The sequence below is a fragment of the Chelon labrosus genome (genome assembly GCF_963514085.1).
Source record: "Chelon labrosus genome assembly, chromosome: 12".
NCBI lineage: Eukaryota > Metazoa > Chordata > Actinopteri > Mugiliformes > Mugilidae > Chelon > Chelon labrosus.
In genome coordinates, this window is record NC_140345.1 from 27695956 (window position 1) to 27712717 (window position 16762).

At 42.4% G+C, this 16762-nt stretch overlaps 1 protein-coding gene across 1 annotated transcript in view; it reads left to right on the top strand.

The window, feature by feature from the left end:
* Nucleotides 1-3428: 3428 nt before the first annotated feature.
* syngap1b (synaptic Ras GTPase activating protein 1b) overlaps nucleotides 3429-16762 on the top strand; it is a gene marked incomplete at its 3' end in the record, with an annotated part of 120559 nt that continues 107225 nt past the window's right edge. The window contains exon 1 of the mRNA XM_084557676.1: nucleotides 3429-3461. Within this exon, the coding sequence (XP_084413802.1) occupies nucleotides 3444-3461 (18 nt within the window). The 5' untranslated portion in view covers nucleotides 3429-3443. The remainder of the gene's footprint in view (nucleotides 3462-16762) is intronic.

A 16762-nucleotide genomic window follows, 5' to 3' on the forward strand; every position in this document is an offset into this window, starting at 1 on the left:
AGACGAGTTGTTGCGTTGTAGCCGTCAACCGTCCGGCGCCGGGATTTTGGGGAGGGAGAATGTGAAACGTATAAGATAATGCAGTGTTATAATCGGTTGTGACACGCTGTAGTGTTGTATTGTGGGCCACGGGCGACTCTTTCACGAGGCGAGGGCGCACAGCTTCAGTCGGCCACCTCCTGGATCTGTGGATGTTTGCTTTAGGGGTCGGAGGACGCCGTCGGGGCACGAGGTGTCGGGAGTGTTTGTGGACCGGGTCAAACAAACAGCAGTTTTCCTTCCCCCTTGTCTGTGAGCGTGTGTCACTGTGTGAAAATGTGTAAGCGTTCGGGCCTTGTAGCGGAGCCCGCAGATGTTGTAAGTGTGAATTTGTCTTTTCCTTGGTGCAGGAGGTGTGAGCCGCCGGGGAAATGTTACTTTGACTGACTCATACTCTGCAGAAATCTTTCCTAAATTGTTTACCTCAAGATTTAGTGTGAAACTCTTCTGCATTCTCTCGGCTAAAGAATTATTTGGTTTCAGCGTAAATTAGTTAGAGGTAGAAGACAATCCATTGTGGCTAGCACTGCACCAGACCGTCTCTTAAAGAGTCTTTGAATTCCATCGTGGAGCAGCAGGATGAAGCGAGAGAACGCCTCGGGACGTTTGCTTTTGAATCCGTGGATGAAAAACTATAAACTGTTCAGTGTGTAATCTGAAGCATGCGAGAGATGCCGACCGCCGTTGACTTTTCCCTTCGCGGAGGAGACATGAACAGGGAGAGCAAATAAACGCAAGGTCAGCATTAGAACAAGCGTTCCACGGAGGGAGGGAGAGGTTGTTAAACTATTACAGCGTCTTTTATGTGGAGTCATTTCTTTGGAAGAAACTTAATTTCTGTGCTCACGGTGTGACGGCGTATGCTTTACTTTTTATTTCCTTATAATATTTAATATCGTTTCCAACTTTAAAGGCGGTCCAATAAGGCCAGGGAACGTAGACAGCAGCGAGGAAAGAAAAGACAAAGTGCCTCATTTAGCAGCGGTCCTCAGACGCACATTTTTCACCGAAGACAAAGTCAAACATCTACGTGGCTAAAATCCATATTAATGTCTCCAATACTGCGTGATCAATTCCTTTAATTATCTGGAGCTGTAAGCCCTCAGATATCAGCTTCATTCTTTTTCCACATCTTCCTAAATGATCCCTGGAATCAAGTCTGCAGGATATCTCTGGAACCTTTTAAAAAACCCTGCTCATTTAGGTGGACAGGACAGCCTGCAGGCCAAGGAGCAGATCATTAGATCATGGTGCCGAGCTGGACCCAAGACTTCTTCAATTAGACAATTATAGTTTTTAAAACGTAGATAGAGACTTTCAAATCCAGAAGGGCGTGTTTGCAGCTCCACAGTGAAGAGCTGATGCGATGGGAGCTCTTTTCTTTCACGCTGGAGTGTTGGTTAGAAGTGTCTCTTCTTCAGTTTTCTTTAGTCCTGTTTGTGTGAATGGGATGCGGTTATAAAAACAAGGACATTTCGTTTGCACTACTCAGTTATATTAGATGCTTTATTTAAGCCTTTAAAACCTGACGTGTCACCAAACGTGTTGCGAGGTTGCACAAGCGCTCTTTGGATTACCGTAATAATAATAATAATAATGGTTTCTGGAAGCTGACACGTTGCTCTTCACAGCCAGTATGGGGTCATTATGGTAACTTCACCTGGAAGGTTATTACACTCCTATAACATGTAGTAAAAATGAGCAAAGGACTTATTTATGTTTATATATATTTTCTGAGCTTTATATGGTTAGAATAAGCATTTTGAGGTTTGGAGTTAAAGTTTTTTGCGGCATTCCTGATCACAAATCTATAGTAATCGTTGGATGATTTATACAATCTGTGTAGAGGTTAGATTTAAAGCTCTTACGTTTTATTACACATAGAAATAGAGACTGGGACTCCTGTAAGGCAACAAAATCTGTCATATCTAAACATCACCATTTATTTCTCATTTTTTCTTTGTGCACAAAATAAAACTTTATCATATATATGTATATGCGTGTATTTTCATATTTTATTTATGACCAGTTCATCATTTATGAATTAAATATTAAAGTATCATAAGTATAAGTATAAAAATTACACCACAAATTGCCTACCCTATTTCACAGACGTCCTGTGATCAAACGAATCCAGTGAGAATCAGCATCTCTGTGACTTTGGGGGGTTTGTGTTTTCACTTTTTCAAGACTTTTGTTTGATTTGCGGATTTTTTTCTGTCTCTTGTCTCTTAAGAATTACGAAGAATGTGCTGTAAATCAAAGTTTGGACAGATGTTAGGGTGCAAAGTCGAGAGATGTCGCTTTTAGACAGATGAAATCATTAAATCGAGCATTAATGTGTTCACCTGCAAAGGTTAGGTTGATTTAAATACTGCCAGGTCGTTCGTTCCCAGGGATCAATAGTCTCATCATGTTTTATTTTTGAAAATATACTTTTTATTATCAATTAGAATTTGCAAAGTAACTAAAGCTGATAAAAAGTGTAAAATATCCTCTGACATACAGTGGAACGGAACAGAAAGTAGCCGAGACATAAATATGGACAGTAAATTTGAGTAAAACACAGAGTTTGCCTATCCCGTCCCATGAAACAAAGGCGTAGGGGGGTCATTTCTGAATCACATGACGTCCCCAGATAAAACTAATCCCGTGCTAACGGGGCTTTATGCTAAAATAATCTGTTTCATGACTATAGCTTCAATCAGAGTCTTTAAATTTGTGTTTAAATCTTTGCTGTTTTATTTAATAGTGCACCTATAAAGCCTCTAACATCCTGTCATTGTGTCGACTTTATCTTCTTGCTCTACAAGTGTTTGTCGTCTCTATTAATAATTCTTTACTCCACATTAAGGTGTTGTTTTTACAGCATCCTGTTCTCTCTATACCTAATGTCTGTCAAACACACACTAATGACACCTGATCAGCTGATTATGAGGACGAGCATCCTCACCACAACCCTCCTGCCAGTGATCCTAACCGACCTTCTCCTCCCCCTCTCTCCTCCCCCTCTCTCCTCCCCGCCTGCTTCCCCTCACCTGTCTCTCCTCCCTCTCTCCTTTCCAGATGCAAGGTGTGCCGTCCCCCCCTCCTATCATCATCACCATCATCGCACCCACGCCCTCTCCTTCCACGCTCCCTCCTACGACCGTCCCGCTCACGAACGTCCCACCTACGAACGTCCCGCCTACGACCGCCCCTCCTTCGACCGTCCTTCCTTCGACCGCCCCTCCTTCAACCGTCCTTCCTTCGACCGTCCTTCCTTCGACCGTCCCTCCTTCGACCGTCCCTCCTACAGCCGCCCCCCGCACGAGCGCCCCGTCTACGACCGCCCCCAGCACGAACGCCCACCCCACGACCGCTGGAACCCCCGTCTGCGCGTGAGCACCGGAAATCAGCTCTACATGTTGGACCAGGAAGAGGTACTGTCTCCACACTCTGAGGACACACTGGTTCTGATAGCGGTTCTGCACAGATGGAAAAAGAAGGGTGTTCCATAGATCATGATTAAGATCACAATTAGTTGTTATCCTGAGAAAGCACCTTATCCTACGAAATACAGAATAACTTGTCTGAAGATTCCCTCGTCTTGTCTTAGCTTAGCTTGTCTTAGCATAGTTTGTCTTGTCTTGTCTTGTCTTGTCTTGTCTTAGCTTACAATAACTTGTCTTGGTTTAGCTTGTCTTGTCATAGCTTAGTTTGTCTTGTCTTGGTTTGACTTCTCTTGTCTTAGTTTAGCTTAGAATAACTTGTCTTGTCTTGGCTTAGCTTACCCTACAACACTGTCTTGTCTTGGTTTAGCTTGTCCTGTCTTGTCTTGGTTTAGCTTGTCCTGTCTTGTCTTGGTTTAGTTTGTCTTGTCTTGTCTTGTCTTAGTTTGTCTTGTCTTGTCTTGTCTTACAATAACTTGTCTTGGTTTAGCTTGTCTTGTCTTAGCTTAGTTTGTCTTAGCTTGGTTTGATGTGTCTCTTAGTTTATCTTAGAATAACTTGTCTTTGCTTAGTTTCTCTTGTCTTAGTATATCTTAGTTTAGCTTAGCTTAGCTTGTTTTAGCTTATCTTGTCTTAGCTTAGCTTAGCTTGTCCTAGCTTAGCTTGTCTTAGCTTAGTTTGTCTTGTTTTAGCTAATCTTGTCTTGTCTTTAGCTTGTCTTAGCTTAGCCTATCTTGCCCTAGTTTATCTTATCTTTTCTTAGTTTAGGCTGTCCTGTCTTGTCCTAGCTTAGCTTATGATGTCTTAATTTATTTTGTCTCGTCTCGTCTTGTCTTGTCTTGTCTTTGTTACTCCCGTGAATTTAGGGAGAAATAATCATGAGAGTGATTTAGTGGTCTTTGCTCAACAGTAGCTTTACTGGAGTGTGTTTATAGCATATTTTATCTTAACAAATAAATTCAAGTAAATGTCGCAAGATGCTTAAATTACAACAATAGAGGGAAAAACACAGTGTAGATGAAGACAAAAGCAATCGATCTAAGATCAGTTACAACCCATTAAACATCAAGAAATAATGAGCAATGCAAAATAAACACATAATTTGAAGCATTTTCACCTCTTAACAAAACTAGTTTTAAGCATTATTGTTTTTTTTAAAACTGGTTATTACATTTTAGCCTTTGTGTGAACTTTTAACAATTTTTAAAAATTAATTGAAACTGATTTGAGATTATTTAATCTTTTATCTTGTCACATCTTTTGTCTTACACATTGACCCAGCTAATATATTTTATCATAGCACAATCACACACGGTTGACTTTTTGCAGATTGACTTGCCTGAACTCAAAGCAGTACAAGCTGTAATGCATTACCTCTGTTGTTCATATAAAAATAATGATAAGTGCAGCTTTATTTAACTTTTAATTAAACAGTAAATGTACTGTAAGCAAAAACTTTGAGTTGAGGCTGGAATCAGACAACTGCTCTAGTTCCAGTTCCAATATAGGTTCTACAATATATTTCACAAAGATACTTGTTTTAGGGAAAACTACAGGTTGACGGATGTTCTCAGCACGGCCTGTCATAAGTTGCACACAGTTTTTGTGCTACTTTAAGGACTCTACTTTTCAGCTAATAACTATTTAAAAGGAGGTCAGAGAGAGAGAGTCTATCCCAGACGCTCGAGCTTCCTTGGATCCATGTCGCCTTGGGCTTACTTTTGGGGGATTTTTTTATTTTTAAGGGCAGCTGTTAATTTCGTGAGGAGATGTCTGGTTCTTTCTCTACATTGTTTAAAAGCATCTTAACTGCGTAGCCACTAGACTCAAAGCATAAACACACACTGTGGAGGATGACTTGTCTTCAACAATCACTTTGTTGGTGAGTTACGTGGTTTAGTTTCAGTTTCAATAAAGTCTTTTTGAGGAGGGGTCTTCATACTGTCCATTGGGGCCCTAAGGCAAATACTTCCACTAGACTTGGTCACTGATGACAGCTAGCTCAGTTAGCTGATGTTAACCATCAAAGAAAGAACAAATTAAATAATATGACGCTAGCGGCAGTTATTTTATTTAAATGTCTCTCCCTCATAGTTAAGACTAGACCAGCAACATTTGGCTAGCTGTTTATCTGCTGCACGTAGCGTTTATTTCCTCAGTGAGGTATGTTTTGTGCATTGCCACTGCTATAGTTTAAAGTTTGCCAGCCCTCGATGGCTCCCCCTACTGGTCTGGGGTCCTCTGTCCATTAGCGACTAGATAAGGGACATGAACTTGGTTTTAATTTTATTAACGAAGGAACGTTGTGTTGTGTTTTTGTCTTCGGTGGAGAAACACCTGCAGGGGCTGTGTGCATTGTGTCTTATTTTGCAACGCTTTGCTTTAATTCCCCTGTTTAACGTGGCATCTAAATGTCTGATACAGCTTTACGTTAAAAACAATATTTTTGTCAGTGAAGTTACCGTTACCAACTTAAAGTTATCTTTCATTGGGAGCAACTGTATTAGACTGACACATTTCTGGTCTTGGCCTCATGACCCAGATGAAGGTCACAAACCAAAAACATGTCAGTCTAATAGAGTTGTTCCATTTACTACTAGTGTTGCTGGAGTCATGACCTTCCTATGATTATTTTCCACCTCGACACACCATTTTAGTAGGTGAAGCCGCTCCAGAAATACAATTTCTTCTACAGTTATCTTTCTTCAAACATATGTCAACCAAATAAGACAGCAGTCATTTCTTTCCTACTTCTCTGCCAGGAACATTTCAGTTTAGTTTAAGTGAAGTTCATGAGGGCCCATCAGCAGAAGTGTTACGAGAGACTGTTGTGGCCCTAGGCAAGGTACTAGGTGAAGTCGTGCCAGTCGTTACAGGAAGACTTGTGCACCATAAAATCAGATCACAGTTGATCACATGGTGATAGAAAAAGGAAAATTATTGTTTGACTTTTTATTTTATGTCATTAAAAAAACAATAGCTTGTTTGACTGCACTAAAAATTCTGAGCTGCAGTATTAATCTGATTAATCTGCAGTTACCACCAGTGGCCACAGATGTCGCCAGATGACCAGTTGACAAAAATACTTAGCAATAATAAACACTTAAAATGGGCTTGTATCTGCTGATGAATACCAATATATTGTGGTTTATACCAGTCTAATAAAAGCTTACAGACTGCTTATAAATACTAAATTGTTTAACTCAGTTAACAGCATCCCTAGACTTTATCAGTATTTAGTTATTTTCAAGGGATTTGCTCACAGTTAGAAAAATCTAAAATATTAATCCTTTCTGTTGTGGGCATTATGAGACAGAAATTGTGTGACACAGCTCTAGAAGAACATCTCCAGACAGTGTTGTTTCTGTAGTTTACAGAAAGGACATGTTAATGGGTTATTTATTGATAAAAACATCATGGATAGTTTGAAGTATTCCAGAGGTGATTTTCTTTCCTGAATAGTTTCATATAAATATAAGAGACTGCTCGTTTTATGTTTATCAACTGTTTCCTCACTTGTTTTTTTATTATTATTTTTATAGGTGACTTTAAAATGGTAATATTCTAGTGCTGATTAACTTCACTAGTGTGTGTGCTGGTGTTTCAAACGCAGATTCTGCCGGTTGTAAGAGTAAAATCTCATGTTGCTCTTCAGACCAGGAGAGGGTACTGTTCTTCAACTTTTCTAACTCTGCAACAAAAAGTGTTCCCACACACCAGATGACACAGACTGCTGATTTATAACAACGCTTATAACATCACGATAAATGGAGAGCCTCTCCAGGTTTTTCTGATCTGTTATTAGATCATGCATTTATAGTTTTTAATTCGCCTTAAATTCTTACACATCAGCACTTTTAGAAAAGTACCAGGTGATTTGTTTTATATTTTGGTGTTATGTTTTATTTTTTTTTAGTTTCAAAGCTATACACCAGCAGTTCACATTAGAATGAAATAATTCCCAGCAGCAGTTATACATACTGAAAAAAAAAAAAAAATCAGCAATGGAAATAAAAATAGAAAAATTAAATAATAATCATAATAAAACATAATAAAATATTTACAGGTATCAGTGATAAAGAAAAATATGTATATTGCACTAACTGTATAAATATTCTGCACACTTATTGCACATAGTATGTTTTTATCCATTCGGGGCAGGGTTGTTAAGAGTTTAAGAATCTTGTGGGATGAGGCTGTTACCGAACCTGGTTAGTCATAGGATGATGGAAAAAGGCAAATTATTGTCTGACTTTTTATTTTATTTCATTATAACAACAATATCTTGTTTGGCTGCCCTCTAAATTCTGAGCTGTTGTTTTAAACTGCAGTTACCACCAGTGACCACAGGTGTCGCCAGATCAGCAAGTCACAGTATCAGAGTACAACAGGTGACACAAATACAATAATAAACGCTTGTATCTGCTGATAAATACCAGTCTGATAAAGGTTTATGGACTGCTTATGAATGCTAAATTGTCTAAATTGTTCTGATCGGGGTGCTGCGAAACCACTTCCAAGAGGCTAGCGGGAAAAACTGTCCATGGTGGCAGTGGAGGTGGGGTCTTTGATTATGCTGTGTGCCCTGCCTCTGGATTTGCAATGTCCTGGATGGGAGGAAGTGAGGTGTTGGTAATGTTTCCCCACTTCCTATGCTTCCTTTGCAGTGAAGTAATGAATCTTTATGTGGCCAGTCAAAGTGCACGGGTGGCGACTTAACTGTAGTGTTTGTGTATGTATGTGTGTGTGTATGTGTGCACGGCTGCCAATAGTATTTCAGCTTGTCATCACTCAGAGGAATGGAGCATGCTGTGATCCTGATAAGGGACCCATCCTTGCTCTGGAAGGATTGAATGGAGAGCCTGGCTCAATTAATCAGAGCTTCATCCCTGTCTAATTGTGCCAATAAGGCAGCAGCTGTGAAAGGATCGGAGGCAAGACGCGCTGATGGCCGTCACCTCGGCGACGCCGAGAGGCGTTAAATATTCATGCCTGTCACTCACCTCATGCAGAGCGGGTGTCTCTCTCCTACTCTCTCTCTCTTTTTTTCCACGCGCACACTCCCCCTTCAATTTATTTCCATTCGTTTTAGATGGCTTCAGTGGCTCAGCAGAAAAGCAATCATACTGTACTTCTCCATAGCAGAGATGTGGAGGATCACTGCCCTCTCTTTCTTTCTTTCTTTCTTTCTTTTTGTTGTTACTGTTGCTGCTTCCTGCACATTTTGATATCAGAACCATCTCAAACACACACCTTTACTCTCTCTGATTTGTCCGTTTGCCTACATGCATCTAAGCTCAGTGTCGCCTGCTGCACACTTCCTCCTCTCCTTCCTATCTCCGGCTGCTCCGGGCTTTGTATTAATTCCCTCCATTGATCCGTCACTCTTCTCTCCTTTCTTCTCCCTCGTCCTATCTCTCTCTTCTTTATCTAATCTATCTGTCTGTCCTCCCTCCTTCCATCTCCATATTCATCCTCTCTCTGTTTTTTGTTTTTTTTGCTCCATCTCTCCTTCACAGTTTCTCTCTTTCCTGCTCTCACCCTTTCTCCTCATCCACTCGCCCACTCTCCCTCCCTTCCTCCCTCCCTCCCTCCTTCTCTCCAGGGTGACTGGCAGGAGTCCTTGGCTCTCCCACAGGCCACCTGTCTCTGTGCTCCATTCAGTTGGCGCTTCATTTTTTTTTTTAAAGATGTTTTATGAATGATGGCCGTCAGAGAGAGACGACGGAGAGACGTGGTCCCCGGTGGGCCGAGGTGTCGCTTCGGGCGGGGTTTGAGCCTCCTCTTTTGTTTCTAAAATGTGCCGCTATTTAAATTTGTGCCACTCCTTCGCCCGTCTGTGTATCGTCCTCCTCTCCTCTGGTGCGTTGGGTTCATTGAACCGTTTCCTAGAAATCCAGTGCAGTCACTACGCTGGGTTAGAATGGGATTACACCCTCAGTGACACATTCAACACCCATGGCTCATTTTAATTGCCAAGGATAATAGATACACTGACAAGAAGCGCTGTCTGGAGTGGCACATCCACGACACAATACCCTTCAAAGACCCAAAAGAGAAAAAAAAAACAGCTATGAAATTAAATAAGACGAGCAAAACATGCTGCCTACAGTATAATTACAGGGCCTTTTTTTTGTTTTTGTCATTGTCATTCATCACTCGAACGCGACTCCTGCACTGTCTCCCCTGAGCTTCTGTGTGTGATTGGTAGAACATTCTTTTCAGGGCATCGAAAAAAGCAAGAAAGATGGAGCCGTGTTACTTAGAAAACAAGTCAGCGTGCGGCCTGGAGCAGCGGAAAATGTCGCTTGGTTTTACTCCGTCTCTGTCGTCAAATGTTGGGATTTAGAAGAAGAGATGTTTTTTTTTTTTTTTGTGGCACAGATGGACGCAGAGCACAAAATCAAATCTTAACATTACAGAATTCATAAAATCTGTTGCCTTTGGACATTTTGTAGTCCTACAAATTGTTCGCAATCTCCATGTGTCACTGCATATATACACCGATCAGCCACAACATTAAAACCACTGACAGGAGAAGTGAATAACATTTAAACCATCTTGTGACAGTTCAGTGTTCTGCTGGGAAACTTCTGGACCTGGCATTCATGGGTGTGGATGTTACTTAGACATGTAGCACCCACCTAGACCAGACCAGGCACCCCCACCCCATAGCAATGACACTCTTTGATGGCAGCAGCCATCCCCAGCAGGATGCAGCCTGACACAGACACACACGCAAAAACACTTTAGACAGAAAGAAGAAAATGATGGGGTTGTTTCATCCAATCTAAAGGAAACAATTGGCGTCTATAAGTGATCAACTCAGAATGTCAAGATTATCCAGCTGCGATCATTCAATTAACTGATTAGTCAATCAAAAGATAACGATAATGATAGTGGTTTAATTACTTCAGTCTTTATTCAGACATTTGGAAAACAGGCAATCAGAACTAATCAGCAAATTAGCCGACAGTCAGTCTGTACTTAAGCTCTGATCATGTCACTGGATCATATTTCAGTCAGTTTGATGTCTTAAGAGTTTGTAGTTGTTGTAGAGCTCCTCAACGGCTGGACTCCACTTTTTTTGGATCTTCTGTGAAGCTGATCTGTGTGGAGACTGTTTCTCCTTCCTTCTGTCCTGTAGGGGGAGCGAGAGGGCTGACAGTGATTGCTGCCTGCCTTCCTCCTCCTCCTCCTCCTCCTCCTTATCCTTTCATTTTACATTAATCTGAGGTGACAGAGTTTCATATACCATTGCCACGCACCAGTGCCCGGTCCCCCCCCCCCAAGTCATGGGTCCAGGCTTCGCTCCCCCAACTGTGTTACGCAAGAAGAAAAACGACGGGGGGGCATAAGCTACATTCGTCCGGTTTTAGAAGTTTTTAAAAGGAGCTGAGAAATATTAACAGACAAGTAGATGCTTCAAAATGTTTTTTTTTTTTTTTTCTTGCAGCTTTGATGGTGAATTTAAAAGCGCTGCAGCTCGTCTGCAAACAAGCCAGAGCCCCTCGCTGTCTCCAGCCGTTAGCGACTGTTGTCACAGAGTGGCTCAGAGGTGGATGGAGTGTTTGCTCGTGACCCTGGAGAACGCATTCAGGTGGCTGTCGCGTGGGAGTTGGAGGGATTAATTATGTAATAAATGGAAGGTGGGCAGCGGCTCGCGCAAGGGAAGAGAAAGGTTGATTCTTTTAGTAAGATGGCTGACCTGCACCCCTGAGGCGATGTTAACAAGAACGTCCTGGTATTTGAGTAACTATTACATGCCATTTCAAACAAAAGTTGTCACTCACTCAGAAATAAAACATTTTTCTAAAGGTCATCCCGTACGTACAAGGGTTTAACTGACTCTTATCTCAGCGTTTTGATTAATTCGTCCACCTATCCCCGTGCCTGTAGTGTACAGCTTTTTTTTTTTTTTTCTTCAATACCTCGGAGGCGCCGAGAGAAAGAGGAAAACTAGGCCTAATTTGTCTCCTGCCAACTTACCAGAAGCATCTGCCAGATCTCAATGACCTTAAAAGCGCTCCTCTTCCATTTATCTTTTTTTATTAAGAAGAATTGTGCTTGGCCAGGTCCGTCTCTGTGGGACGTGGAGACTTATGAGCGCTTGAACTGCTCCCGTGCACTTATGTCCCGTACACATGTACATGTAACTGACCGGCTGCGCTAACGTTTTACATTTTATGGCTGCAGCTTTCTGTCACCGTCTCTTGCTCACTGTGCATTTTCCTGCATAATTTCCGTACAGTCACTGTTTCAGTGTAATGAGATTTTCCTGCTTATTAACATCGTATTATGTGGTTCTGCTGTTACCTCTAACTCTGCCTCATCTATTCAGGAATGATGTGGGCTAACAGTTTAGCAAGCTAACAGTAGAGTAACTTAAAGTAGGAGATGCAACCACGTCACTTTCTATAGATTTTCAGTTACAAGGCTGCAATACAGCCACAGTAAGTAGAGAGTAGAGAGACTGGGACAAATGTACAAAACACAATTTACACTCAAATTTGAGTCAAATGATGAGATGTTCCTCTGATGCAGTGTTTTATTTTTAATTATCAGTTATAAATCCAATCTAAATGAAGGTTACGAACAGCAATAATCTAGCTCTTTCTAAATGTACATATAACTGTAGTTAGTAACATTTTGGAGCAGGGTGGTTAGCACTGATGCCTCACAGCCAGAAGGTTCTGGGTTCTAATCCATGAGCCGATTGGTTCCTTTCTGTGTGGAGTTTGCATGTTCTCCCTGTGTCTGCGTGGGTTCTCTCCAGGTTCTCCAGCTTCCCCCCACCGTCCAAAGACATGCTGGTTAGGTTCATTGGTGATTCTAAATTGGCCGTAGGTGTGAGTGTCTCTCTGTGTTAGCCCTGTGATAGACTGGAGACCTGTCTAGGGTGGACCCCACCCCAGGACAGGACACAGGACAAGAGGTTACAGAAGATGATGAGACAAATGTACAAAACACAATTCATGCAGTGTTTTATAATCTAAATTATGGCATGGTTACGATCCAGCTCTTTCTAAATGTATGTAGCCTATAACTGTAGTTAGTTACATTTTGAGGGTTTTGTACATTATATGAACATTGTTTGGTTCAACTAAGAATATTCATTCATTCATTCATCTTCTATACCCGCTAGTCCTGTTAAGGGTCACGGGGGTCTGCTGGAGCCTATCCCAGCTGTCATCAGGCGAAAGGCGGGGGTACACCCTGGACAGTTCTCAACTAAGAATAATTTTCTGAAAATGTAAAGGAAACATAGCGTCAAAATAACGAGGACGTAGATAAATAAAGTGAGAGTCTAATGAAAATGAGACAGGTGAACTTTCATTATTTGCCTAAACTGAGACAATTTTTAACTGTTGTGATAGAAGAAACATTATAAGCTCGGTCAGCACGCTTCAAGAAGATCTGGAAATGTTCAGTGTCGAATAAATGATCTTGCCAAACCATTGATCACTCTCTGGGAAGCACGCGTCTCGTTCTGGAACAAACGTTGGATGCTCAAATGGACCAGATGGACCAGACTCTTTGCAAGGCAAGAAAAGAAAAATGCATCCACTGAGTTCCACTAGCATTTCCCTGACTTCTTTCCATCAATATCACAAGATGTTGTCGTGCGACCGATGGTGGTGCTGCGTCTAAAAGTCTGTTTTTGCAACAGCTGCGAACTTTTGAGTTTGAAACCGACAACGGCGTGTCTAGTATCAGTGAAGTAAGCTGTGGATCAGTGGATGGATGCAACACCAAACAGGCTTTAAGGTGTTAGAAATATTAGGGGTTTGTTGACATTAGCTGCACCCAATATTGTCCAATTTGAAATGTGAATTGCAGGCCTGATGGATTTGAGCGTGCATGAACACGACTGTAATTCACAGGATTGAAATCGATCCACGTTTCATTACAATCAGACAATTAAGCGTGCTCGTCAGGTTTCGGTTAGATTCAGACATCACGTCATATGAGGCCAATGTAAGGCTTAGCATTAGGGAAGAGGAAGAGAGGGATGGTGGTGGAGCTGGAGGATGGAGGTGGGGAGGAAGGAAGGAATGAGGGAGGGCCGTGGAGGTGAAGGGAGGAGGGTGTTATTGTTCGGCTTGGCAGGTTGAGTTGAGCGATGCTGCAGGCTGGCTCGCCCATATGTCACTACTGCTTCCTCAGGCCCAGCTGTGAGGAGCAGGGGAGTGTGTTGGAGGCGATGTGAATGTGTGTGTGTGTGAAAGGAAGAGGAAGAAATAACATGTTCGTGTGTGACCGAATGAAACAGAGTGTGTAACGCTGCGAAAACTGAGCGATCCATTATTTCTTAACAGGGCGGTAATCAAACACCGCTGGCCGCCTAACACCGGCTCCGACACAAAACACAAGAACCTGCACAAGAACGAGCAGGAATGTAATAATAATAATAAAAATCTGGCCGTGTATCTGCACAAATACAGAAATAAATTTCCCCCTAGCAGGAGCACACACGATCTGTCCTTCAGAACATCAGCAACGTCCTTTCGCAGATGTTCCTCTGAGCCGACTCACATAATTATACAAAAACACACACACACACACACAGTGCACGGGCCCACAGGACTGAACAATATTTGGTTTTTCAGATGCAAAAATGTCTAAATAAAATTTAATTAGAAGTGTAATAGCTGTTTGTGTGATAAATAGCTCAAGGCCATGTAGGTGTTTGTTCGGTTTTCTTGGTTTCTGTTCTGAAAATTTCTTCTTCGTTTCTTGGATTGTTTGATTGGTTTCTCCTGGTGTGCTCCGCCCTCATTCGGTTCACCTGTTTCTCATCAGCCCGTGTGTGAATACACCGATCAGGCATAACATTATGACCACCTACCTAATATTGTGCAGGTGCCTCCAAAACAGTTGTGACTCATCAGAGAATGGACATGGGCCTTTTGAGGGTGTCCTGTGGTGTCTGGCAACAGAATGTTGTTAGTGGGGGGGGCTTTGAGGGGAGGGGCCTGTGGATCATCCCACAGATACTTGATCAGTTTGGGATCTAGTGAATTTGGAGGCCAGGTCAACACCTTGTGCTGTTCTTCATGTTTTTTTTTAGTTGTTCCTCAAGTGTTTTAGTGTGTGTGTCTGTGTCAGGCTGCATCCTGCTGGGGATGGCTGCTGCCATCAAGGAGTGTCATTGCTATGGGGTGGGGGAGCCTGGTCTGGTCTAGGTGGGTGCTACATGTCTAAGTAACATCCACACCAATGAATGCCAGGTCCAGAAGTTTCCCTGCAGAACATTGAACTGTCACACGATGGTTTAAATGTTATTCACTTCTCCTGTCAGTGGTTTTAATGTTGCGGCTGATCGGTATATGTGGTAGTTTTATGGTTGTGTGAATGGTTTATCCTCACGTGAACCCATGATTTGCGTGTGTGAGCTTTTTCTTGATGATTCATGACTCTAATGTGGACATACTGCCTTTCTGGGATGTATCTGCGACGTCAAAAGATCGATTTTGTCTGTATTGCAGTGAAACACTATTCTGATTCGGCACTGATTTGTGTCTTCATGCCTACTACAAATGAACTAGACATGACTTGTGCCAAAACTAATAAAACTGATACTGTGATCCAACCAGCGTGCCCATTTCCTGCAGCAGCAGGCCAGGTGTTTGGTTAAGCACCAGCCAAATTTTACCTTCTGTCTCAAGCTGTTGTTTTTCAATCTCAGTACTGCAGAGTGAAATACTATAAATACCCTTTAGCAGATACTGTCCGAAAGTGTGTGCCATTATCCCGGTTACAGCAATTACTGCATCTTTCCCCTCTCTTTCATGCCAGACATCTTGCCCGGCCTTTTACTGTGGCCATTTGGATCACATTAAAGCGTCACTTTATTTCAAGCATATGCCGTCGTTAAGAGTTCTCAGTGTGTGGTTTGTTCAGTCCAGTCGGGTCTAATGGACGTTGCAGTTACTTTCCCGTCCCATACCAGACTGTAGTTTATTTTAACGGTGCTATTTTGTGCTCTAAATGAAATAGTCTCCTTGAATATGATTGTGCGACGTACATGCACCGTGTAAAGTGGTTAAAAGTCAGTGTGCAGGCCTAATGCTGCCTCTCTACGGACGCTGAGTGCCAGCTTCCTCTGCCAACTCACGGCAACCCCCGGGCCAGTGTTATGTCACATCTCCAGCTGCACAACCAGCAACATCTGACCAATCAAATCCTGCCACACACGCAGAGAAAAATAATAGCCTCCAGGTGTTTCTTTCACCCCCTGCTGGCTGCAGTGGTGGGATTCTTCTTGGTGGGCTGAAGTGTCGGGGTCGGGGTCGGGTTGAGAGATATTCTGGGTCTTATCCATGAGTCAAGTTGTCAGTGATGAATTGCACTGGGCAGGGCAGCAGTAGGGGAGAGAACGAGTGGGGCTTGCACTTGTTCAAGTAGATGTGACCGAGGGAAATTACCATATTTAGCTCCTTGTAATTGAACGGTGTTGACATCTAGATGGTTAGTCAAGAATTTCGAGACTTCTGAGACCCGTGGATTTAAGATGAGTTCAGCTGTTTGTGTGTGGAACACGTGTTTGCAGCCTCTTATTTAGAAACCACTTAAAGGTGACGGTTTGCTTGTATAAGACAGAAACATAATCCTCAGCTCAGGAAACGTGCGTTTTGTAACCTTCTCACAATTCATACTGTAGATAAAAGTGAGCTCAGACCATTTGTCTCCTCTGGATTCCATGGCAACAGCTGAAAAATCTGGACAGAGAGAAGCATCACTTTAACCCTGCTGAAAATCACAGCTCTCCCTCCAATAACCGCAAAAACCATTCAGTGAGATTACCTGCTGTATGAGTTCGCTACTCCTCCGTACTCCCCCTCCCGGTTCCTCTTTCATGGAGTCAGAGCTGGCGCGGGGCCCAGTCCAACGTTATGAAACCGCTTTGCTCGGCACGTATATTTAGAAACGCCACAAAGCAACGCGGTCGCAGTGAAGCTACAGTCGGAAACTGCGGCTTTATTTCCCGATCTACGTCGAGCTGGTTGAATGTGAGGTTAATTCAGGTTTACTGGCACTCATTGGCACTAAAGCATATTCAATTAGTTGAACAGAGAGCTCAGCCACTCTCTGCTGCCTCCTACATTAATCTGGTGGAGAGAATTAAAAGAGTGTTAGAGAAAGGCTGCGTCCGCTGACAAGACTTGGATTTAAATGGAAGCAAAACGCACTAAAAAGAAAGAGTTTAGATTGAGGCCGGTGGCTTTTAGTTGTTTGTGGGTGAAACAATTCCGCTCTGCTCTTGTCGTCAGGCGATTTAGTTTTACACC